The 24,536-nt window shown below is 38.0% G+C and overlaps 1 protein-coding gene and 1 long non-coding RNA gene across 2 annotated transcripts in view; both read right to left on the reverse strand.

Moving 5' to 3' along the window:
* Nucleotides 1-9,459, reverse strand: part of LOC106097813 (titin) — a 64,980-nt gene extending 55,521 nt beyond the window's left edge. The window contains exon 1 of the mRNA XM_025909482.1: nucleotides 9,195-9,459. Coding sequence (XP_025765267.1) covers nucleotides 9,195-9,260 — 66 coding nt within the window. The 5' untranslated portion in view covers nucleotides 9,261-9,459. The remainder of the gene's footprint in view (nucleotides 1-9,194) is intronic.
* A 4,689-nt stretch (nucleotides 9,460-14,148) lies between these two features.
* On the reverse strand, nucleotides 14,149-16,842 carry LOC102080883 (uncharacterized). The gene is made up of 3 exons (XR_269423.4): nucleotides 16,803-16,842; nucleotides 15,300-15,404; nucleotides 14,149-14,824 (listed from the first exon to the last, which is right to left on the reverse strand). It is a non-coding gene; the product is annotated as an uncharacterized LOC102080883 (long non-coding RNA).
* Nucleotides 16,843-24,536: the final 7,694 nt, after the last annotated feature.

Consider the following 24,536-nt stretch of genomic DNA (forward strand, 5'->3'; position numbering starts at 1 on the left):
GGGGGATGTGACTTTTCTAAGCTATGACTCCCTAGAGTTGTATTTCCCTTGGCCCTCTTCCTAAGAATCACTTATTTTCTCTTGAGTAAATAAACAAAGCATCGTCTTAAGCCATTGCCTTGACACTGACTCAGAGAGAAAAAATAACCAAAGCTCCAAGTCCCTTTTGGGAAATAGTGCCCTAGAAATGGTTCATTTTCCTTTTGAATCCACAGACTCCAGCCATCTCAGGTTTGTATTTCATTATCGGTATTATTTGTGGCTCTTCTATGTGAAAAGTGTTAGTGAAATGTTGTGTAGAAACAGTAATTTTGCAGTGAAAGTCTTTTATTCTACTCATATTACATTTGATGGGTGTTTTTAAACACGACTCCAGTGCAACGACAGACTACTGTTCGAAACCATCTTCAGTTTCTTCTTGTAGTTCTCCATGTGGCACATACTGAGCCAATGACCCTTTTGCCGTGTACACTATCTGGGCCCTTTGACTGGGCCGTTCTGCAGGAGGAGGAGGAAATGGCTGTACTGACCACTGTGTAAACATTACATCACCCCTAAACACGCTCTACCACGTTCTGATTCCTTATGATTCCTGGTACCTCCTGATAATGTCCCAGTTCCTTCCTGTATAATAAGAAATCACCTTTAAAGCTGTTTGTTCAAGAATCAGCCTTTTAACATTATATGCTCATAATATAATTACATGAAACAAAAGCACGAGGGGAGCGCACAATACTTTGTTTCCACTTCTCAAATTACACAAACTATTAAAAATGGGTCTTGTGCCCTTGCTGACCTGCTGAGTGGAGAAAGTAGATTCCTCTGCAGCAGTAAATTCTGCAAAATCACGTTATCTGACTCTAACGATTATGTGTGCAGGTCTGTGTGTGTTGAAGATTAGTAATACAAAACACCTATGGTGTTTTGATTGACAAGAAAAAAATTAAATATTGATAGTTTCCTTTGATTTTGTTCCTTCTCTGTTTGACCTTTTCCACTCTTGTGCTTTATTAGTTTTTTAGACAGTGATCCTTCACTTTATTCTTTCTTTTTAAATTCTTTTCTCTTCTTGCATCTTTTGATATCTCCTGTCCTTAATTGTATTATTATTTATCACAGGCAGGGGTACGCTAACTTTTTTGTGCTTTGATAATGTAGGATTAACAGTAAGTTAAGAGTGAGTTAAGACTTACTATAGAGCAACTAAGCCAAGCAATGCTTGCCCTGTTATATTAAAAAATGGACACAAATTAAAACCTACCTCAACTGATCTCTTTCTGAGTTCTGTCCCATAAAAGATGTCCAATCACATGATTAAGCGAGTGAATAAATTACTCTGATGTTGTGACCACAATTGGCAATTGTCTCAGAAAGCTCGTCTGACTCTGCCTGACACAAACCCCTTCGATTACGTATTGGACAAAAAGGGACAAAAACCCCAATCTCCTGGGGACAGGATCCTTCAATCTTGAAAGAATCTTGCAAAGCAAAAATTTGGGTCGACTACAGTAAGGCTTCAATGATGACAACACGTCCACCATGTTATGTGATATAAATATATTGTGTTCATCTCATATAAATCTGTGAGATCAGAAGTTTTCTTTGTGTAAAACATTATGTGGCTAATACTTGAATCTTCTTATGTGACTGAGCTTGACCTGTAGCTCCCAATAGCTTGCTTTGTTGTGTCTGGTAAGGCCAGACAAAGTGCATCCATTTACCATTGTTATTGATTAAAAGGTTTGAGTGTGATCTGGTATTTCCTATTACAGCACCTCTTAACCTGAACCTGAGTAGAGGTCTGATTAGCCAGAGTAATTTAAAACCTCTGTGTACATAGTGTGTTAGTGGATTGTGACAAAGTTGGATTTCATTAGCAGTTTTTTGTGACACAAACATTAAAGTACAGCATGATGTGGACAAGATTTGTTCAAGCTGCTATTTTTCTCTAGCAATAAGTTGGCAGATTGTTCTCTATTTAAAAGGTCATTGCCTGCATATCTCATGAGTGACCTGCTCATTGTTTCAGTTCTAATGTAACTTCCTGAGCCCACCCAGAGATGCCTGATAACACATTTAGACCATATTAAGGGAGGTCAAGCATTTGGCTTTACTTCATACCTACAGCTTATTTAGTTCAAGCAAAAGTCTGGAGCCACACAACAATGGCCAATAAATCAAAACTTGCCTCGCTTTACCGTGTCTACTTTATCTTAAAACCAGAACACTGCTGTTGCCAAAACATCACTTGTGTCATAGCTTTGTCAAAAGTAAGTGACATGTTAAACTTTCCTTTTCCATCCTTGGGATACATATTTTGCAATCATCTTAAAAATTATTCAGATTATCAGCTGGAAGTTCACCAACATCTAAAGCTTCAAAGCACAGCATACCGTTAGTGATCAATACTGCTCTTGTGTAAGATTGCGGGGTACAGTGGTCCCTCGCTATATCACGGTTCACCTTTGGGAAGAGGGCCTCGCTGTTTCACGGATTTGTTGTGTGCAATTTTGCATGCTTTTTTTTTTTTTACAGCACATTGTGTTCTGCGTCCTGATTGGCTGTAGACCCATATGGAAAAGAAATAGTAAAAACTTAGCCATTAACCGTGCAACTAAAAGACTTGCATAAGATGTGGCCTACTTCATATAGTGAATCATGTAAGGCTTACATGATTTACTCATGAAAGTGGCCACTTTCTCATTACTTTCATATACTGTTTTAGTAAGTATCCAAAACATGAGTTTCATTTATATAATTTTTCAAGGGCTCTTATATCTGTTTTCACTCTTGTATGCTTTTCATAGAAGTTTCACACAAGACATATACAAATTTTATAAGATTTATATATATCTTTTCCATATGGAAACCATTGTCAATCTCGTGCCGTGTCTCCTGTACAGTACAGAATCCATTCAGCTTGTCAAATATACATAAATCTTCAATCTCTAGCAGTGTGACTCTGAAGTGCTGTACTGTATGTTTGTAAGTTTCCTACGTTATTGAAACACAACAATGTCGACGAAACGTCATCAGCTGTGCGTGCCTTTGGTTTCAATTATACTGCACTTATTTTTCCACAAGGTTTGAACTTTGAGAGCATTTAAACAAGAGAGAAAAGTGTGAAAATGTTCATGCCTGTTTGAGAAAAGTGTATAAAGTGTGTAGTGAGGGGTTTTACAGCCTTAAAACATCTATAATAATTGTTAAAAATAACGTTGGCTACTTTGCGGATTTCACTTTTTGTGGGTTTTTTAAGAACATAACTCCCGCGATAAACGATGGACCACTGTACTTAATTTAAAATATTTAAGTTAAATGTTTATAATAAACATACACCAAATTTTATTGATATAAATAAAGAACAAACATAACATGTTATAGCTCATGTCATGTTGTCATGTTATTCCTAAAAGATCATTAATAATAATATAAAGTGAAATACAATATCATGAGGGAACTGGGTCCACAACATAGCTCAACAAGCAACAACATCTGATGTGCTGCTTCTTCTATTCTTTTCCCACATAAATATGATCCCTTTAGACAATATAGGACAATGAATCATAAAATAATGCTGAATGCTGTTTCTAAAATTAGCTGCCGTCCTTTGCTATGAGTGTAGTTGGTCTCCAGGTACCAGCCTCCCACACCACTGTTTTGCCGCTACTATCAGACGCCACATCAGAATATACGGAAATGAGTTACGTAGCATTTACTGTCCGCAGCACTGTGCTGCTCTCTGCCAAGTGTGGAGCTGCCAGCTGCAGATACCCATCTAAGCACAATGCTCTTACCGTTAGAGCTTCCTCGTAATGCAACAGGAGGAAACTATGCATGAATGCATACATACCCACACCCACAGATGCTGGGCACAGAGGGCCAGTGCGTTGCGCTCATCACACAAGTGTGACCAGTGTGATATTTGAAATGTGTGAAAGTGAAGCATTGGGCGTGATGTGTGACAGAGCAGTGAACGTTTCCTGCAGTTTATTTTATTAGCAAAAGTTTCCTTTTGCAGTCAGCACTTATTAACAAGCCCTTTTAACCTGTTCAATGGGCGACCCAGTCTATACGTGTTTTTATACCAATCTTACCAACAGTAGTTGAGTACCTGACTGACTTACTGAACTGTTTAGAGAATTGCTACTGAAATAGAATATTTCGCTATGTGAGATTACAAATGCTAGACATTTTACCGCCCGTGATGCTGATAAACAGCCTTAGCTGACTGCCAAACGCAGGCAGCGGTATAGTATTTTGATTTTAATTACCTTTCTGGAAAGACATTATGATGCAAAAATTAAACAACAGCAAAATATTCATATTTTTGTCCTCCGACAGCCTTGTTTAGTTGTAACTTGCTCAGATGCCAATGATAAAAAGATAGTTATCTGCTGACAATAAGGCCTTTCAGGCTTGGAGAGGAGCCTGTGTCTCATTTACATGGACGGGGAACTGTGACTCTTTGTAATTCAAATTGTACAAGCTGCACTTTGAGTCGCAGTGCTGGCTGAATGCAGAATGTCTGGGGATGTCAATTTGAAACTGGACAGTCTTGATGCAGATGAAGGGGCCTGGGAGTGGGTGGAGGGTGCACCATTCTACAAAGGAGGGTTTGATTTGTGACTTTTGCACTTTAGACCAGTAATGGGACTCAAAACACTGGAAGGCTTTCTAATTTGTGTAAAGCCAGCAGGATACATATGGAGAAAGAAACTTATCAGACGTCATCGAGTTACCGCGCGTCATCAAACGTCACCCACATTTCAGGCATAAGGCTTGCAGCTTGCCGGAAAGACAGCACTCCTCACGCAATGTCCACAACCACAGACGAGCCAGTTCTTTTAGAGTGTTAAAAAACATCACATTTCCTTGTTCCAAGACATTTCTCACTGATAGTAATGCTATCATTCTCTGGTAAGCAAGCCAAGAAAGAGAGTGAGAGAGACACAGATGCAGGACATGAGGAGGACAAAGAAATGATGCACACAACCATATACCCATGCAAAGTATTATACTTTTCCTGGTTCGGTCATGGATGCATGCCAGACTGTGATCTCAGATGCAGTCCATCTGGAGCACACTACCTAAACCTATTTTTAATCCCTTTTTACTTCCGTTATTTCTGTTATACTTATAAATTAAATTAATAACAAATGATTTCATATTATATATTATAATGGCCAAAAAAAGAAAATGTCGTCCGATATAATCACAATGCAATAAAGTTTGTTCACACACACACAGCCTGCTTTAGCTACCCATAGATATTTCATCATTAGTGGGTTCAGATACCTCATATGGTTCAATCAGTGGCTAAACCAAAACTGATACTAAACATAGGTAAGGTGGAAATATTAAGTTCCACTAATGGAAAATATCTGTATGTAAAAAAAGTTACAGGGAAGCACAATATTTCCCCTTTTCTACTTTGCCTGTCCATTCTCTCTTTAGAGGGATTATGTGTCTGAATTTACTTTTTTTTTTAACTGCGACTTTTTGAAATTAAAATTTGTAAACTTTATTAATTACTGTTTGTGTAATCCAAGTAACTAATATGACTTTTTACCCAGCGCTGCCAGATATGATCATCATTTTCACAAATTTAATGGAAATTAGTAAAATGTCTAATGAAAACTTTCCACCATAAACATCATATAGTTCATGTAACTGCTGATGGAGACGAGGATGGAGCGAGATGGAGTCTAGTATTTGATTGTGTGGTTATAGTTGTAGAATGTATATAAACATACTAGCCTCAGTTACATAATCTTATAATTAGCCACTACTCAAGTATGTGGATACATACTTTACATTCCCGATATGTAAACATAAACACAAAGACACGGTACAAATGTAACTGATGAAAGCTTTTTTTCCCTTTTAACAATAAATAGATGATAAATAAGGTTAGCAAATAATTAAATAACTGTCAGCATGTGAGCAGGTGTTGCAATTGTGCAAACAGGTATGTCTGTAGGCTGTAAGCTTTTTGTATGTTTTTGTTCTTTTATTGTTCATGTAATCCCACCTTTTTGAAGAATGTGCCATACGTAGCACAGGCTTTGACCACACCTGGTGACTTTCAGACCTTTCTTTGCCCATAAACATGTCCCAAGACACGACTGCTTCGTCTGTCAGAGGATTCTTAAAATGTGTGTGAACATGGCCCCAGGTTTATACCGCTGTTTCATCAAAAGACCAGGGGCTGTATTTGCAAAGCTTTCAAGCAAAAAGGTTAGTTCTAGTGGCAAAATTTCTATGAAAGTTAAAGTCAGGACTAAATGTTGGCACAGATAAAAGATATTATAAAAGCATCATAAGAGTAGATACTTAAATAGTAGATACTGTCAAAGTCATTTTGACTTTGATGTTTAGCGGCCGGACAAGTGAAACTCCCCTTTCTATCAAATGGTTAATTACACATTAAATCCTTGAGATATTTTAATATATAAAATACCTACAATTTCAACAGTTCATCTCATGTGTTATATTGCTGGGGTGAATGAAAGACATCTGTGTTTGGGTTTAACATGTAAGAAATTAAAGAAAAAGTTCTGCTAACTCATTTCCCAGACTGTCCTGTCATTATAATATTATATTATTAATTTGTTGTTGTTGTTGTTGTTGTTAAAAATAGAGCTAAAAATCCACAATTTTAGCCCTCCTTCACATTTTTTAAAGTCATCCACTGGGCCGAACTGGAGTCCTTGCCGGGCCGATTTTGGCCTCGGCCCTTATAAGATAAGATAAGATAAGATAAGATAAGATATACCTTTATTAGTCCCACAAGGGGAAATTTCATGTGTTCCAGTCAAGTTTTTAAAAAATACACAGAATAGTTAAAATTGTAATATTTAGATTTAGATGTTGTACTAAAATGCACTGAGTAAAATGTAAGAAAACTATTCACATGGAAATTGCCAGCAGATGAAGAGAGCCAGAGAGAGATCTGGATAAGAAACTCGTATGTCTTTTTTACATATCTATGTGTTGTGGTCTTGTATACTTATGTATAAACTTGCCATAAGAACCAAGTATGTTTCATAAAAGTGAAAACAAGGGTTGTTATTTTAAGTCATGCAAGCATTTTTTTTAAATAAGACGAACTTTTGTGAATTTTTCAATTTTTTTTAAATTAAAAAAACATATAATTATTAATTTTTTTTATTAAACCAACTGGGGAATCTTCCAACATCACACCTAAGCTAAGAATTCTTGCTAGATTTCTTTGTTCTGTGGAGTTAGGAGCACTCTGAGTTTAGCCCCGGAGGTTTCAAACGAAACATGTTTTGAGCGAGAATGACAAGACTTTCGTGTCTCTTATCTTTGGAAAAAATTCCAGATTGAGGTATAGTATCCACAAATATTAAGTTAAACAAGTTTTCGACCTCAAGAAACTGACAACAAATTTCTAAACTGATGCCCATAGTTAAAGCCTTATGTAAGTCTGCCTTTCTCTTTAGCCTACGGAAAACAACTGTATTCGTGTCAGGCTTACATTTGCATGTGTAGCGTGCAGCCAGTGTTCATCTCTGCTCAACCTGTGTACTCAGCAGCACAGAAGCTGACTTACTTAACAGGTCTCTGTATCTTTACTTCCCCAATGGAAATAATAGTTATCATGTAATGTGCCAACAGAGCATTTGTTTATTTCAACAGGACACTTCAACAAGCTGCATTTAATAACTAACAGGGGAAAAAAATATTAAGCAGCCATCATTTCTCTTAACTGAATAAAAAAACAGGATGATGAGGAGGATTTAATCAGAACATCTATGTTAAAGTTAAGGTGTTGCCAATATATTGAGTATCTAAAAAATAAATAAATAAAAAGATACTGGTGACTGCTGATGGGAAAAGTGAAACACAAATTATCTATCCACCCATGCTTTTCTATCCACCTCCTCTTTCAGAAGCACAAAACCATCATGTCACTTCTGCTGATCTGATTTGTCCAGTAAATGAAAGGGTGTGTGTGTGTGTTTATTTTATTTTCTATTACTTGCTTAGTTACTTACAGACTTAATGCTGCTTACAGCTCCACCCTTCAAAAAACCCCAATTTGCAAAGGAACAATTTCCGCAGTTTATCAATCTAAATGTGCATCGGCAACAATGTGACAGATAAGCATTTAAAATCATCCTCTTTCTCAGTATAAAACTTTGCTCTGCTGTCGTTTGATTGGTGCTGACACAGCTCCACATTAATCACTGGTTCCATCTTACTTTACACTAAAAAACGGTGAGGTTCACATACGGAAAGAAGCGAGCCGGGGTGGCAGAGGTATCAGATCGGGCCCTTTAAAGTGTATTAATAGAGTCAGCATCACGGCACCATGGAATAAATATTTGCATAAAGAAAGTGCCTTTTCATCAAGCACTGATATTAAACTTGGAATATGCAATACAGCTGTTCAATTGTCTTCTGATTCTAAACAAAAAAAGTAGTTAAGCCACTTATCACTTATTAGGGATGACCAAGTAACTGGGCAAGTCCCTGGGTCTGTGAAGTGAAGGGGACACTGAGCTGCACCACATTCCTTTTCTGACCCCTTTGTGTTGGCCACACACATCCTCGCATGCCATTCTCAACCTCTCTCATCTTTTCTCCCCCTCTCTCTGAGCAGACTGACCAGTGGGATACGGTACAGGTGGATCTGTGGAAGCTGGATGCCACAGTCTATCCATTAGTTGAGCCTCTTTTCAGAGGAATGTATTTCAAGGGATTTCACACTACAGGTCAGGTCACTTGTGTTAACATGAACAAATAGTTTACAAATAAAGAGAGTGAGCCATTTAGTCTACTTTGCCAATGCATTTTAATATTGCTTATTTGTTAAAACTCTCCAGCTCTAGTCCGGCATATTAATTACCTGTTGTCATAAATTTTTATGCAGTTGAATCTCTCAGAGGACCAAGTTTTATTCTGCTATTACACCTTTGTTGGTATCAGCACAAAATGATTGTGTTACAACAGCAGAAATGTTTTCTATAAACTTTCCCTTTAAGCGTGAGCTACACTCCACCGACTCCTGACTTAGGCGATGTATTAGTACCTGCGCAACAGGTGCAGGAACCGCCGACTCATTAAAACGCATCACCGAAACAGAGCGCACTGCAATAGTTGGGAAAGTGCAATAGTGTCGTGTTTAATTTCGCTTATAATGTAAGGGGATTAAGATTTCTTACCTTGAGGAAGGCGCTGAAGACCAGAAGAGTCCACAGAGGGACGCTGAAGCGCAGTAACGGCTTCATGATGCCGCACGCTGGGAGAACGGATTCTAGTGCTTTTTCTACCCGCTGACCACTTTCATGTCCAAACTTCCCTTTCGCTTGCAAAAAACAAAAAAACAAACAACAACTGGACTATCTTTTAACACCTGAGCCAAACCGTTGCTACATCAGCTGAGTTAAAAGTGAGAGGAGGAAACGTTTCCCTCTGAATTCACGGGGAGGAGCAGTGGCGAGTCACTCGGAGAAGTAGTCCGCCTCCCTTCAGTTTTTCCTCACTTCAGCTCTTAACTTCTTCCTCATCAACTAAAAGTCTGCCTTCCCTCTTTCCTCGAAGAAATCCTACATTCTTCCCATAACTTGGCCACGCAGGTCGAAGGAATGCAGTGTCCCGTTTCTAACACGACGGAAAGCCCAGTTTCCAAAGCCAATGTTACTGGGAAACATCCCTAATATCACTGGCGTGGTTTCTCCTCTCTAAAGCGGTTCAGTACTCATTTCTCTACAAAACACAAAATTAGGCTAAAGATAAGGGAGACTACAGTCAGAGGGATATTTCATGCCTGAAGACTCGAGACAAAAGAACAGCTTAGTTTAAAGAACTAAAAAAAAAAAAAAATAAACCCGCAATTTCAAGACCCTTTTATAATTTAATATATTCACTCGTGGCTCGAGCTTGTCTTGTTGTTTTAGCCATCTTTGGCCACAAAAGTGACTTTCTTTGAAGGAGAGTGTTAAGTCCTAACCTGTTAACTAACACCAGTAATACTTTATGTGCATAAAGCCTACATGTGTGCATCTCAAACACATGGATAGCTGTTAAAGAACATAGAGATGTGAGACAATTGCATTAGTAGTAGTGAAAAAGACATGGTCAACAGTCCAGTTATTTATAGTTTATACAGATAAAGTTAAAGTGTCTAAGTAGTGGGTACACCCACATACTGAGACATACACTTATCATGACACAAAATTGAAGACTTCCGGAAGAAAGCAAGATGGAAAATGACAATTGGTTGGCGATTCCAACCTATAGTATGCCCACATGTGCAGTAAGTATGTTGCCACTGTGTGTAACACTGTTATTACTCACAGTCAAGTAGACATAGGCTGCTTAAATAATCTTTGACATAGTGACTTAATGCGTTTTGTTGGTGTTTCAGTCAGGGATGGTTTTCAGAGTAGGAAAGTTTTGTCCTGTTTCTTACATGTTGAGTTGACACTTAACTAACCCCAGTCTAGTTGTCTGCTATTTTCAAAAGAAAAAACAAACACCCACTGCAGATTTTGTAGAAGGATTATTTTGTTCGCAATGAAAATAATTGTTGTGACATGCCGTAAACATCTTTATTTCAGCTGTGAAACTGGGAGCATCAAGATCAACTTGCTGAACCTCTGAAAATTTGGTCACTCCCGATGAAAATCTGAGCATCTTCAACCCTTTCACTTCCAGCTCGGCCTCATGTCTTTTTGTCAGCACCATCTCCAAACCGTACATTACATCAGGTCTCACTGCCTTCTTGTAAACCTCCCCTTTCACTCTTGCTGCTATCTTGCTGTCACAAAACACCCTTGACACTCATCCCCACCCGCTCCACCCTCCCTGCACTCTGGTCTTCATCTCTCTTGTGCCCTGTTCACTCTTTTGGATGGTTCACCCGATCTCATCAGCCTTCACTACCTCGTCAAACAGTAAATATCAAACAGAAACAGAGAGTCTGAAACTGAAACACTGCAGACAAAATGCAGGATCACGACAAAATAAACTTTTTTATCGTCTGCTGAAGGACTAAATGGAAACTAAGCTGTCACTGCTGTTATATTTCTGCATATAATCTCAATTCAAATGAATGATAAATGAAATAAACTACATGGTATGCATGATAAGGGCCAGTCTTCATGTAAGGCTTATTTATAGCCTATTTTATCAGCTTTTTCTTCTTAGTGCTGGATGGACAGGAAACCGTTTATAACAGTTAGTGTGTGTGTGTGTGCGTGTGTGTGTGTGTGTGTGTGTGTGTGTGAGTGTCTGTAAAACAAAAACAAAAAAAGACACCTCGTCACACTATTTAGGATGAATAATTCCTAAATAAATAAATATTTATAACTTAATTCTTGAAAATGAAACTCTTTTCAAGTGTAAGTATTGTGTGTAAGTTCTGAATATGCACAGAAAACCATATTAAAGAATAGAATAGAAAAGATACTTTATTGTAATTCAGAACATACACCAGTTACTGCACATCAAAATGAAATTTCAGGCATGTAACTTCACTGCCCTAAATATACATTCATAATGTGCCTAGTGCATATATGAATATACATCCGTTATGTAGAGCGCAGACATGTTTACGCATCCTGCGTGTTCATCCCGTGTTGAATTCAAGTACATGTTGCTGTCTTGTGCTTGTTTTGCTCATCTTTTGAGACATTCTCACAAGTGCGTTTTGAACTTGTAGAAGATGTGTTGTTTTTCACTTTTACATGTTAAAAAATATTCTGTTACTTGTCAGCACTTACTGTGTAACATTGTAGAAGGTTCTCATATTCTATAGAAATATTGCTAAGTTGCACTTCCTAGAAACCAACTTGGAACACAGAAGAAGACAGAAGTTTAGTTTTGTCAACACCAGGGTGAATGTAGAGCGGAGGCTGGTTGGGTTTTACTGGTTGAAAATAATAATGGTAGATGTTTTACTACAACTTAACCATATAATTCAAAATAAATCAATACTGATGGGGGACAGAAATGTTGCAGCAACTTCCTGTTTATTTCCCGTCTCTAAAAGGCTCTTCTGAGTGACACAGACTGGCCTGATGTATGACAATGCTGTCAGTGTGTCATGGTTTTATTTGGCACTGAGAGGACATGCAAAGAAAGGTCCCAGCCAACCAGGAGGTTTAAACCAGTAACCCTCCGTATGTTGCTTGTTTAGGTTGTTAAAATGCATCATTATGCCAGGAAACGTTGGTTCTTGACATAAAAATTCATATAAATGACACGGTCTCTATATCCTCCATTTGCTGTTGACCATGCAGGATGATTTAGAGACCTTAAGCAAAGACCAGTGTGAGGCCCTTCTCCATTTTAACAAATGCATTCATAGCTAAGCAAGTAAAACTAAAATATTTTACATGTTGATAAATTTATTTTTAACTAGTACAGATTAACACTCGTTTGTGGATATAAGATAAGAAGCCTGCTCTATAAACACACAAAAAAAGGAAAAAGGTTTTCTCAAGTGGCACTTTGCCGAATGAGGCTTCATGTAAATGTCTGCTCAAAGTTCACTGACTACTTTATTTTGTGCACCTTGTTTGTGCTGGGTTAGCTGCTTTAATTCTTCATGCCATAGCTATATCAAAGTGCTTGAAATATACTGACGTGCTGCCACATCTCTAAGGTGCTCTGTTAAATTGAGATCTGGTGACTGTGGAAGTTATTTGAGTGAAGTGAACTCACTGTCAAAAAAAACATTTTGAGATGGTTTGGGTTTAGTGACATGTTATGTTATCTTTCCGGAAGCCGCCATTAGAATCGGAGTACACTGTGCTCATAAAGAAACAATACTCTGTTAGGCTGTTGCACTTAAAACAATGCTTAGTTGTGCTAAGAGGTCTAAAGTGTGGCAAAAAAAAATGTCACTTACACCATTACACCACTAACACTTCTATAAATAATCTAAAAATAACTGTCTCAGAGAGCTCAAACCATCTTCGCCTTCTTACTTTAGGAGTTGAAGGTTTTGGATGTTCTAAAAGTTGTTAGACAAAGTCTCAGTTGTGTCGTTGAGAGGTGGCTTAAATAACACCCCTGTTTCACCATTTTCCTTGGGCCAGCTACATAATACCTTTTAGGCCTTTACGGCGCATGTGAAGTGAACATTCTGAGTTTAAGTGGCATTGCTGGGAGGTCACTTCACAGTTGAAATGTGAATTATGCGTTGTTCAGCGTATCCTTCAGTGATTAAAAGACACAGAAGAAGACAAAAGCAGGTAATTTGTCTTTTTTCAGTCAACCGTGGTCACAGACTGAAGCTGAGTACAGCCTATGTCATATGTGTGCAACACATAAATCTCCGTTTTAGTACAGAGTTAGAACTCATTAGTCAAAAGACAAATTTTTAGTGTTATGTTATTTTAAAGTTACCAAAATTAGAAAATCCTCATTGTCATTACTCCAGAGTAGCTGGCAGGCATAGCTTGCTTGATTTTCTGACCTCTTAGTACACTGGATGCTGAAGCCACTTTGTGACAGACAGTATTATACTGGCTGTTAAAAGAGCCCAACTAATGATGTCTAATGGAGATAGAGATGATGTGAACTGGTCACTGTGACATACTATTCTCAGTGTTGCGTAATGCTCTGGGATTGTTGCAATTTGCTTTTTTTTAAAGACGCACCTTCCATATGTTCTTCCTCTAGCCATTAGAAGTTTAACTAATATGTTTTTTCTTTCTAGTCTGCTACTCTTTTCCTTTTTGTACTTTTTCAGGAGATCAAGACTCAGATGTTTTCTTTTGAGAGATGTTGGTGATAACATTCGACCACAGGGACAGAAGGAATCTTATCTGCATGTGTTCATAAAATAGAAACATCCATTAGACTTAATTATCTCAGTCTGAGTGACCTGAAGTCAAAGTGCAGTCGTCAAACATGCAGCGTAACTCTGGTGTAGACTATACTACTGTTAGTAGTGGCTTAACTCTGACGATCATTGCAAAACCAGCATGTGCCTGAGTCTTATTATTTTACATTCAACATAATGTGATCTCTATTATCGACACAGAGAGTTGCAGAACATTTTCAAATCATCCTGTAGTTTTGTAATGAAGCACCTTAAGCTTTGTGTGTAGGAATAAGCAACTCTGGCATTTTATTATCACTAAAAGGCCTCTCGACTCTTCATCTTCCTTTTGCTTTGTTTACTTTTACTGGTCATCATTGATTCATGCAACACAAAGTATTCAGGCATCTGATTTTACTAAATACCTACAGAAATTAACTGTTCGTTAAAGCACTGACATTTTTTTTTTATACAAAATGATTAGTGTATTATCCCATAAAGACAAGATTTCTTAAAACAAGTAACAGTTTAAAACAATTAAATTATAGTATTGTGTAAAATTATTTTAAAAAAATATTGTAACAAATGTTTATTGGCTTGATGGAATGACCAGAAATTTGACACCCTTTTAGCACCTTGATAGATTTAGACACCAAAAATTGTGCAATGTACCAACACCATGGGCAGCAAAACAGTCACAGAGCATGAAGCTGCCACCACCATGCTTGGCAGCTGGTACAGTGTTCTTAAATTTGAAAGCCTCGCCTTTAGTCCCTCAAGCATACATCTTGAAATTTTGTCCAAAAAGCTACAATCTTTTTCCTATCAGACCATAAAACATTTCTCCAGGAGGCATTTGGCTTGTCTATGTGGGCAGCTGCAAATTTCAGCTTGAAGGTGTTGATTTTGGAGCAGCTTCTCATTCTAAGGTGTTCCAACTGTTTCTTGGGCTTTATTGGTTCCTGAACATCCTGACCAATTTCCTCTTGAGGTGTCTTAGGGTGGAGTTTGTGACTGACCCTGGCAAAGTGGCAACACATCAAAATCATTTATAATTATGCACAATTGTTTGAACTAAGTTTGTTGGAATCTGCAGCCGTTTAGAAAAAGCTCAAAGAGAGCTTCCCAGCTAAACTATATATCCAATTCTCCTTAGATTTTCAGACTTCATTGGATTTCCCAATTGTTGTGAGCATTGGCTGGTCCTATGAGTGCTCTCAGACAAATCCTTTTTTAATGTTGGTAAAGAGAAACTACCAGTTGTGGTCAATTATGATCACTAACAAGAAGTTAACAGGCTTTGTCAGGATAAATGACATTATACAACCTTCATCATCACTTATTTAGATTTAAATAAGTGTATTTATGCATTTAAGCTTGTATGTATACTTTTGACCCTGTGTAGATTAGAGAAAATCCAAAATTAATTCAAACACATGCACATTCATGCCCATGATGAGTGCATGCAAACGTCATATATACAGTTGTCACAAACCTGTCTTACTATAACTTAAGCGCATCAGGTGCAGATGGTAAAAAACACCTTCGGTGTTATTTGGAGAGGGCGGCAGCTTCTTAAAATATGGCAGAATTTGATGCTCTGAAAATGAGAAGTAGCTAGAATTACACGAAGAAGTGTTTCCACTTTGAAAACAAGCAACAGAATCTCCATAAGAACGCTAGAAGAGTGGTGATGCATAAGGCTTAGAACTCTCAGCCAGGAGAGTCTCATGTGAGACAATTACTGTTTAGAAAGCTCCATGTTCCAGGTTGCCAGGGTGATAGGTCCAAAGTAGATTTTACATGCACTTCTGACCACTAGAGATTACTTACCACCTGCTCAATATTGCATTCTCAATCTGTAAAAACAACTTTGACCCAAAGATAGACACAGGACCTCTGAAACTGCCCTATGGTGTCTGGTATGAACATGAACATGACAATGAGTTCACTGTACTCAAATGGCCTCCACAGTCACCAGATCTTTATCTGCAAGAGCACCCTTGGGTTGTGGTGGAACAGGATATTTGCATCATGGATATATAGCCAACAAATCTGCTGCAAATGTGTGATGCTATCATGTCAAAATGGACCAAAATTTCTAAAGGGATATTTCCAGGACTTCGCTGAATCTATGGCGTGATGAATTAAAGCAGCTTTGAAGAACTTTGAAGAACTAGCAAGCCGAGCCTAATTAAGACAGCCGGTCGATCATTTATGTGAGGGCTCATTTGGCAAAGTTCCACTTGAGACAACTTTTTTTTCTTTTTCTTTTTGTTGTCTTCTTATCTTGTTTCTGCAAACAAGTGTTAAAATGTACTTGGTAAAAAATAAACCTGTCAAAACATGTAAAAAAAACTTTGTTAATTTTACTTAAAAAATTACAAATGCATTGGGTAAAATGGAGAAGAGCATAACACTCGTCTTTGCTTGAGATTTTTCGATTGCTGTGCTTCGTCAGCAGCAAGTAAAGCCAGCCGCGTGAATGCCAGGATGCAAAATTTCTTAGCACGACAATGCCTTTTAACAACTGCACCTAACCTCTGTGAAGGTTCTCAGTCATCCAGGTCATCGTAGTCTAAGGAGCTTGGAAAGAAAAGCGTCTGGACTTCAAAAAGTTTCTCAGATGAGAGGTGAAACGTCTTCAAGCAACTTAAAGTAGTCCAGACACTTTTTTTTCCAAGCTCCGCTTAGACAACTGCACCTAACCTAAACATATAATCCTCTCTTTAGAGTTCAGTAGGGTGCAATCGGTGTGTGATGGCAAGCCACACATGGTAAGCTCCATACCTCACCACTAGTTGCATCACTTTAGTTTACTTTGCAGTCGCTACTTTAAATATATTCTACTTACTGTCCAATGTATTGTTTCTTTATTAAATTGTTATTTTTTTCTATCACACCTTGCAGTGTTTATATGGAATGCACACATATTAACACTGCAAGGTCAAAGTTCTGTTTTATGTTATATTAATACATCTTTCTTTCTTTGAGTTACCTGGGGTTTGGCTTCTCCTTGCTGGTTGGCAAAAGGTGTGGCAAAGGGCTGGGAGATCTGAAGTACTGCTGACAGCCTAATTGGACAAAACCACATGATTCATTGCCTGGGGGGTGTTTCAAGTTTGTTTAATTGTTTTGTGTTTTCACAGGCCGGCCTTTAGGGTGTCACAGATAAAAACCCTGAAAACCATAAATTTAACACCCGAGCCTCAACTCTGCTGCCCCGGTACCAAATGCCCCCCTGGGGGTTGGGGACCGCTGCCTTATACCTTACTGCTTGGTCCATGACACAGTATCATGTTATAAAGATTTATCGTCTTCTTTATTCGTAAAAGATGGAATTATTTGACTGTCGTGTTTGTATTGTTCTCATCAGCATGCTGACAAAGGAGTAATTTACTGTCATAAAGCAAACCCAATGCAAATCAATACTGTCACTGCTGTCCTCTGTACACTGTGACATGATAAATATGGAAATTCTTATCCACAAATAATAGCAACAAAAAAACCATACGATTAAGCTTAAACTATACATCATTACAAGAAAAGTCACCTGCCGTTTTTTCAGATGACTTACTGAAACTTCACAGTCACTGTGATGGTGCAGAGTGTGTAAATGCATTTAGAATTTATCTCAGCAGATTCATTACCTGTTGGCTTTTTGTAATGTTTGCTTCCTTACTGTAATAATGGTCCACTGATAGTCAAAGTTATTGGGAAGAGCTTCAAGGAACTGCAAAAGCAGAAAAATGCTCCTTGGTTCAAGTTCAAAACTTAAACAAATATATCCTTTGAATGTTTAATTTATCTGAAAAAGTTATAGGCAAGCAGGAAAGAAAGCAAAACACTTTGATTTCCAGTCCAAATAATGATGACAATGGATGGATTTCCTATAGGCCAGAGTTGTTACATACTTGTCTTCTAGCCCAAAACTCATACTGAAGGTCTTCACCAGAGATAAAGAGAAGAATCTGTGTGTAATGTAGAAGTGACGTCAGTTCTAAGAAGTTGTAAGAACCTGTACATATAAAAATCTTTTGACTTTTTTATTCACCGTTTTGAACTGGGAGTGAGCCCCTGAGTGAGCCGCACCTCTTCCTCAGCCCTCTGAGTGATAAAACATCTCTTTGATATGGATGATCTTTGAAATGCCAGAAGAAGAAAAAAAGATCAAGTGTTTGAAGTTTGCTCACACAATCTTCTTCCAACTGAGATAATGTTTCTCTTTGGTTCCATGGGAAACACCCAAGGAAATGACCGATGAATTCTCCTTTTCCAGATGTGCTTTACTCCTCTTACCCTTTGACGTTCCAGTAACAACATTGTCGTGTTATATAGCTTATCACTAGCACTGATGCGATAACGGATGGAGAAAGTCGGTGCCACGGTTGACTGTGAAGGTCAGGAACAAAATCAATTAAGCAAATATACTGTAAGGGTTACAGTACAGCTACTCTGTGCAAATATGCATGTTAGAAGAGGGGAAAGCAAACAATGAGCACATCTTTTGTGAAAGCATTCATTATAATTGTGCTATGCACATACACACACACATTTGTAAACTGATTGTGTTTTTTTGCTGAATGTAAAGGCAAACAGTAACATTGCTTCATCTTTGAGCCTTTACCTAACCCACTCTGTCCTCTGGTTGCAAAGAAAGATATTTATAGTGTGAACGCATGTGTCTTTTACCTGCTTTAGGTAGTTAAAAGAGATGGCTGCATGGTCTGATTGAAAAGATCCACATTGTGCTGCGTGCAGAATGCTTTCATGGTTAAAATAACTTAATTTGGTTATTTACTTCCTGTATTTCGGTGACCATGCTTGATGTGATCAGACCTGTTTAACAACATGTAAGGATTATGAAGTCAGCATCAGTTTGAATTCATCACATCTTCAGCTCTAAGATTCCCAAACTGGGGCTCTTGCAAGTGATAAAAAATTATGGAAAAATGTGACAAAGTTTGCACTTCCCCTCACCCCCCAACCAGTCACAGAGTCTGGTTCTACCAGGAGCTTCTTTCTGTTAAAAAAGACGCTTTTCCTTTCCACCACCGCCTAGTGGCTGCTCACAGGGGATCATCTGATGGCTTTCTCTCCAATACTGTAGGGCCTTTATAGTGATTTAACACTACAGAAACACAAGGTCAATCAAATTGAATTAAATACTACATCCAGGATAAGCTCTTACAGTTAAGAAAACAGATAAATATATAAATACCTGAATTTAAATGTGATATTAACCTTGATGTCAGAGAATATGGCAAAACTAGACAGCAGAGATGTTTAATAAGTGACAGACAAATATACATTTTCAATTTCCAGCTATTGCTATTAAAAGGAACATAAACAAAAACTGAAATGAATAGAAATAGTTTGCTATAGTATAGTTAACTAAAAGTAAGTGACAAATACTTTTCTTAAATCTTTGAGATAAAATGTTACTGAAAAGGTTGCCTGACGATATTCACAAAGTTAAACAAACTGCTAGTTCCTTCATATCAGGTGAAGGTTTGTCCTTGTGTTCATTAACGGCCAGCTGATTTCTAACTTATTAAATGTCCCTACCTTCTGTTCTTGTGATATTCTACAGGACTGTATACAGAAACATAACACTTCTCTATATTATAGTTTCATTCCAGTTATTAAGCCATGCATAAGTCTAGATCTCTTAACCCTAGCTGTGTGTGAAGCACTGCTGCCTGACAGCAGGAAGGTCATGAGTTTAAACGACTGGAACCTATGTATGTGTAGTTTGTGTTAGCTCTTCAACATACAGGTGACCTGTCCATGTCTCCTTCTGTGACACCCTATGACAGCTGGAAAAGGTTCCAGCTACCCTGAACTGGATAAGCAAGGAAAAAAAATAAATGGATAAATGGCCATGAAAAATATACAACCAAAACTAGGTTTTCTAAAGCTTAAGTTTTAAACTGGGTTAAATTTCATAAAGGCTCTAGTGTAGAGCACTTTTGTATTGCTTTGTTGTTGAAAGGTGAGGTGCAGTTAAACCTTCTTTTCTTTGAAGTATCTGCCTGTTACTTCTGCCACCAGAAGTACAGATACAAACTTTCTCAAGCTGACATAAACATATTTGTAATGCTTAAAAAAAAAAAAAACCCGCAATGGACAATATGACGGGTAGCGAGTCTTTTGTTTGCACTTCCCCCGATACAGTCCACCTTCTCATTTTCCATCACATTTTTGGTTTGAACTAACCAGTTCAAATAACTTCCTCTAATTCATGCTGTATAAAAAGTAAACAAAAACACAATGCAGTGACAAACTGAAAACATGTCAAACATTTGAACACAGACAATGTACCATTTTCAGAAAAACATTTTTATTATGCAGAAACACACATCAAAAGTTGTCATTGCAGCTTGGCTATTTGACTGCGCACTCAAAAGATTGCAGTTAATTAGACTTAATGGCAGTAGGTCAAAAATATCACTGGGTACTGTAAATAGCTCCTCAGCTAAAGCACAATGTCATTAAAATATTTAAAGAATGTGGAAAGACCAGAAGCTGTTTACAGTTGGTAAAGGAAATGGGAAAGGCACATAGTGTAAACATGATCCCATCCCAACTTTTTCGACATGAGCAAATTTTTTTTTAAATGGTATATTTGGATGCTGTATGCAAAGCACTAATAAAGTAGGCTACATACCATAGCTCTAATATTTGACTGTGCACTGTTTTACCCAAAGCATTGAACTCTCCTCTACATCCTTCTATCTGCATTACTTGTTTGTTTGTTTTTGTTGAGTAAATGGACATAATTGAGGTTGTGGTCATGAACTAGTGGTTGTCCATCTCTACTGTCTGGGCTTTTTGAGATTTGAACCCTAGAATAAACATAGATTTCTAATCTAACATCCAATCTGAAGTTTAGCAGTGATGGTGCGGCTAGGTTGCTGTGACCGGGCCCTGCAGCAAGGGTGGAGACGCACTGGAAAAACTTAATGTTTGCACACCCCACTTAAGGCTCATCAAAGACATTTGATTTTACTATAGCTCCTTCTTTCTAGATTAATGTCTCTTCTTTCTCTCAAACATGCCCATGTTAAAACAAATCCATGTACAAAACACATTTTTCATTCAACATAAATAACTGATTGAGCACGTACACACAAATCCACATTCAATGTTTAACAGATAAACAAAAACCTCCCATGAGTCTCATTTGCCATACAGCATCACATAAACAAAGGAAAAAACTGAGGTCCTCTGCAAGCACTGGCAGACAACTGGCAATGGTTTATTTTTCCCCTAGTCTAAATGATTGTGAGTTGAATAACACTTTCATTTTGGTAATACTGAAGGTTATGCTGCCGCTGTCATTTTCATATCGCCAATCCAGGCGACACAGATGTGTTAAAGTTTTTTACATAGCAGCTCAGGAACTGGGAGGAGGTGTTTTTCTCACTCTTTACTGTCACAAACAGCATTAAAAATAAGTCTTCTGGGTAAAGTCCCGTGAATAATGTCATTTACATCAAATGGTAATATTTTAACGGAATATCTGAAGGGCAAACCGAGAAATGAGTGACAACTCGATTAGGAATAAATTGCTGACTGAAGGCAAAAGTTAAAGTATAACCAAGTCGAGGACTACTAGCACTGAAAGATCAGTTATTTATGAGCAGATCTCTCAATACTGTAAATCTACAAAAAAAAAAAAAACGGCTTTAAACCAATAGCTAATTATTGCCAAATTTTACATATTATACTTAATCTCATTCAATTTTTCTGTTTTTTCTAGGAATGGCATGTATCAAATCATTCAGGAAGTACTTCAGCATTTTAATAGAACTTCAGTAAAACCGATTTGAAACGGGAGTCTGAGCTGCAGAGGACAAAAATTATTAAGACTTTTATTTCATGCGACTGATCAAACACTAAAAATACTTGCCTGGTAATAGTCATCTCTGATTTTCAACAGATGCTTTAAACCAAAAAAAGTGCTGTGTTCACGGACTAACTTCGAGGTCTTACAGGATTGCAGTGTCAGAGAGCTGACCCTGCACATTTCAGCTGTGTTTCACAAGCTCCGTAATATTTTCTATGGCGAGATCAGCAAGCTCATCTCTCAACAGAAGTTCTTTGCTTTCTTTTGCGCCAAATTTAACTTGGAAATACAGACTATTTATTGAACTTACTGTGTAGTGTCACCATCATACCAGTGACAATAAACAAATATTTTCTCTAGAATTTATTTAGATTTGATTTACCTAACCCTGTGACATTACAACAAATAATGTGTCTTCTTTTATGGAACAGGAAGTGAGCCTGCTGCAGGCTGCGGTCATCAGATGAGCACTTTATAGCTCCCTGATTCTCTCTTATGCAAATGTGCAGCAAGATTATCCTGCCGGTTTGTGTCGGGCTGTGTTTTATGGCTGGAAGCTGCTGCATTCATCTGAATGCGACACGATGAGTCACAGTCAAATCTGAGTTTGGCATCAGTTTGGTAACAGACAGGAAGGCTTTAAACCCAATTAGTGTGCTAAAAAAATAAATAAAAATAAACTCCCCACACAAAATACCACTTGGCTAAATGTTCCAGCAAGTATTAATGAGACAGAGTCTACTGGGTACATTTATGAAGACACCAGCAGTGAGTCACCAGGACCACTAGATGCCTCCATTTGTTACCACAAGAATGTTGCTCCTCAATCTGTTTTAATATGGAAAAAAAAATCACTTTAATAATTTTCTTACTGTTCTTTAGAAGTTCTGCATTGCGCTTCATTAAGCTTTCCGGGAAGTAAGCATTTTATCACCTCTGTGAGATTACACCACATTTCAGTAAAATTGCTCTGTGGTATCAATTGTGTGAAAGAGAATGAGGAAGTGATGTAAGAGTTTGATGTTTCTGCGTGGCAGCTAGTGAACCGGGCAGTTCAAGGCCACTGGATAAATCTTTCTTTGTATCATTAATTAGATTAGATCATAGCTTAATGGTGAAAAAAGGAAAAGGGGAATGGGAAGATGAAAGACAGAGAAGTTCATTTAGTTGACTGCAGTAGGGGAAAGGTGAAGATGTGTGGGAGAGATATATTGATGGAAAGGAGAGGACTCTGAAGTGGGTCATAAATAAGAAAGGGCAGAAAGAGAGAATGTGTTTAAGGACACAAGGTTTAGTTTAGCAAGTCACTTGAATTTTATTGGGGAAACTAGAGAGACTGGTGTGATCCTCGGTGTGACACCATCTATAAGAGAAATGTTTTCAGACCGTGATCCTCTTTAAAGGCAACCTAGTTTGCTTTCCCCCTGCAGATATGAGCCAACATCTCAGGCTTTAGTTTTTATTTCTTTGTTTTTCATCACTATTATTATTTTTTTAAACGCCTGGGTTTGTGTTACGCAAATGAGTACAGGTAGCCCTAATATAGACTCAGGTACACAACTCTGGTTGTGAGCACAACAACCGCTTCTACTTGCTGTTCAAACCTTCTGTTTGTGATGAGCGGCCAATCAGAAGAAATTTAACTTAAATAGAAGGGGAACAGGGTCTGTACTTGTATTCATCAGTACAGACGTATTGCTTCAGCTGAATGTTTAGATTATACTGATAGATTATACTGGTAGCAAAGGTAGCAAAGGTGATAACCTGTATGTTGCTTTCACAGCTTGTTTCTGCTGCCTCCAAGTGGCCAAAGGGAAATCAGACAAGCTTTGGTGGCTTTAAATATTCTCTTTGCAACAATTTGTCTTGTGTACAGAAGCACATTTTAGCAGGGGGCTCTGGTGTAACACGTTAATTACTCTTTCATGTTCCAAATATTATAATATAAACATTGTTGCAGTCATTGTATGCAGTCTATGTTTGTGTTCCCCGTGATTTGTGTTGGTCATATAGAGGCTGTTTGTGCTGCTGGTGAGTTCAGAGAGCTCATGACAGGGAAAGGCTACCATATGGCAAGACAGGAAGGAGGGTGTGTGTGTGTGTGTGTGTGTGTGTGTGTGTGTGTGTGTGTGTGTGAGGGAGAGAGAGAGAGAGAGAGAGAGAGAGAGAGCACATCACGTTGAAGAAGGAGGGATGGGAAATGACAAGAGGTTTAAGAAGACAGAGAATGATAGAGACCGGAAAAGGAGAATAGACCTGGGCGATGGTGATGATGATGAGGGGGGGGTGATTGAGATGAGTGAGAGATGGTGGGTGGCAGAGCGTACAGCTTGGAAGCAGAGGAGGTGACAGTGGGGGGTGTTCACTGCTCAGTGATGTGTTATGAGCCGACTTCCCCCACTACACACACAGAGACACACGTCTTTTGTCACTTGAGAAGATGTTGATTTCTTCTTTTATTGTTTCCTGAAGAGTTGCTGGAATTTTTTTTAATTATTGTCGTTATTATAAACAGATTCAGCAATGCATTTATCTCCTCGAGCTTCATGATGTCCTCCAGCCTGTCTGTTGCAATAAACCCCAACCACCCTTCAGTAGCAAAGACGATGCAAATCTTTAAAGACAAATTGGTCACAAATGTATTTTCTCAAAGAAACAGCTCGTGTTTGTTGGAATGTCTCTGGTGGTAGATAAATTTGATGTATTTTTCAGCTGCAGATTATTCAACTGATGATGTGCCAGTACATTTTTTTTTTTTAAGTAAGGCAGCTAAATGACAGATCCAGTGACCCTGTTCACTGTAACATTGAAGAAACAATGTGGCTCAACACTGCATGTATTTTATTTTATTTTTATTTTTTTACCATTTTTGAGCTATAA

Source organism: Oreochromis niloticus, linkage group LG7 (genome assembly GCF_001858045.2).
Source record: "Oreochromis niloticus isolate F11D_XX linkage group LG7, O_niloticus_UMD_NMBU, whole genome shotgun sequence".
In the NCBI taxonomy this organism is placed as follows: domain Eukaryota; kingdom Metazoa; phylum Chordata; class Actinopteri; order Cichliformes; family Cichlidae; genus Oreochromis; species Oreochromis niloticus.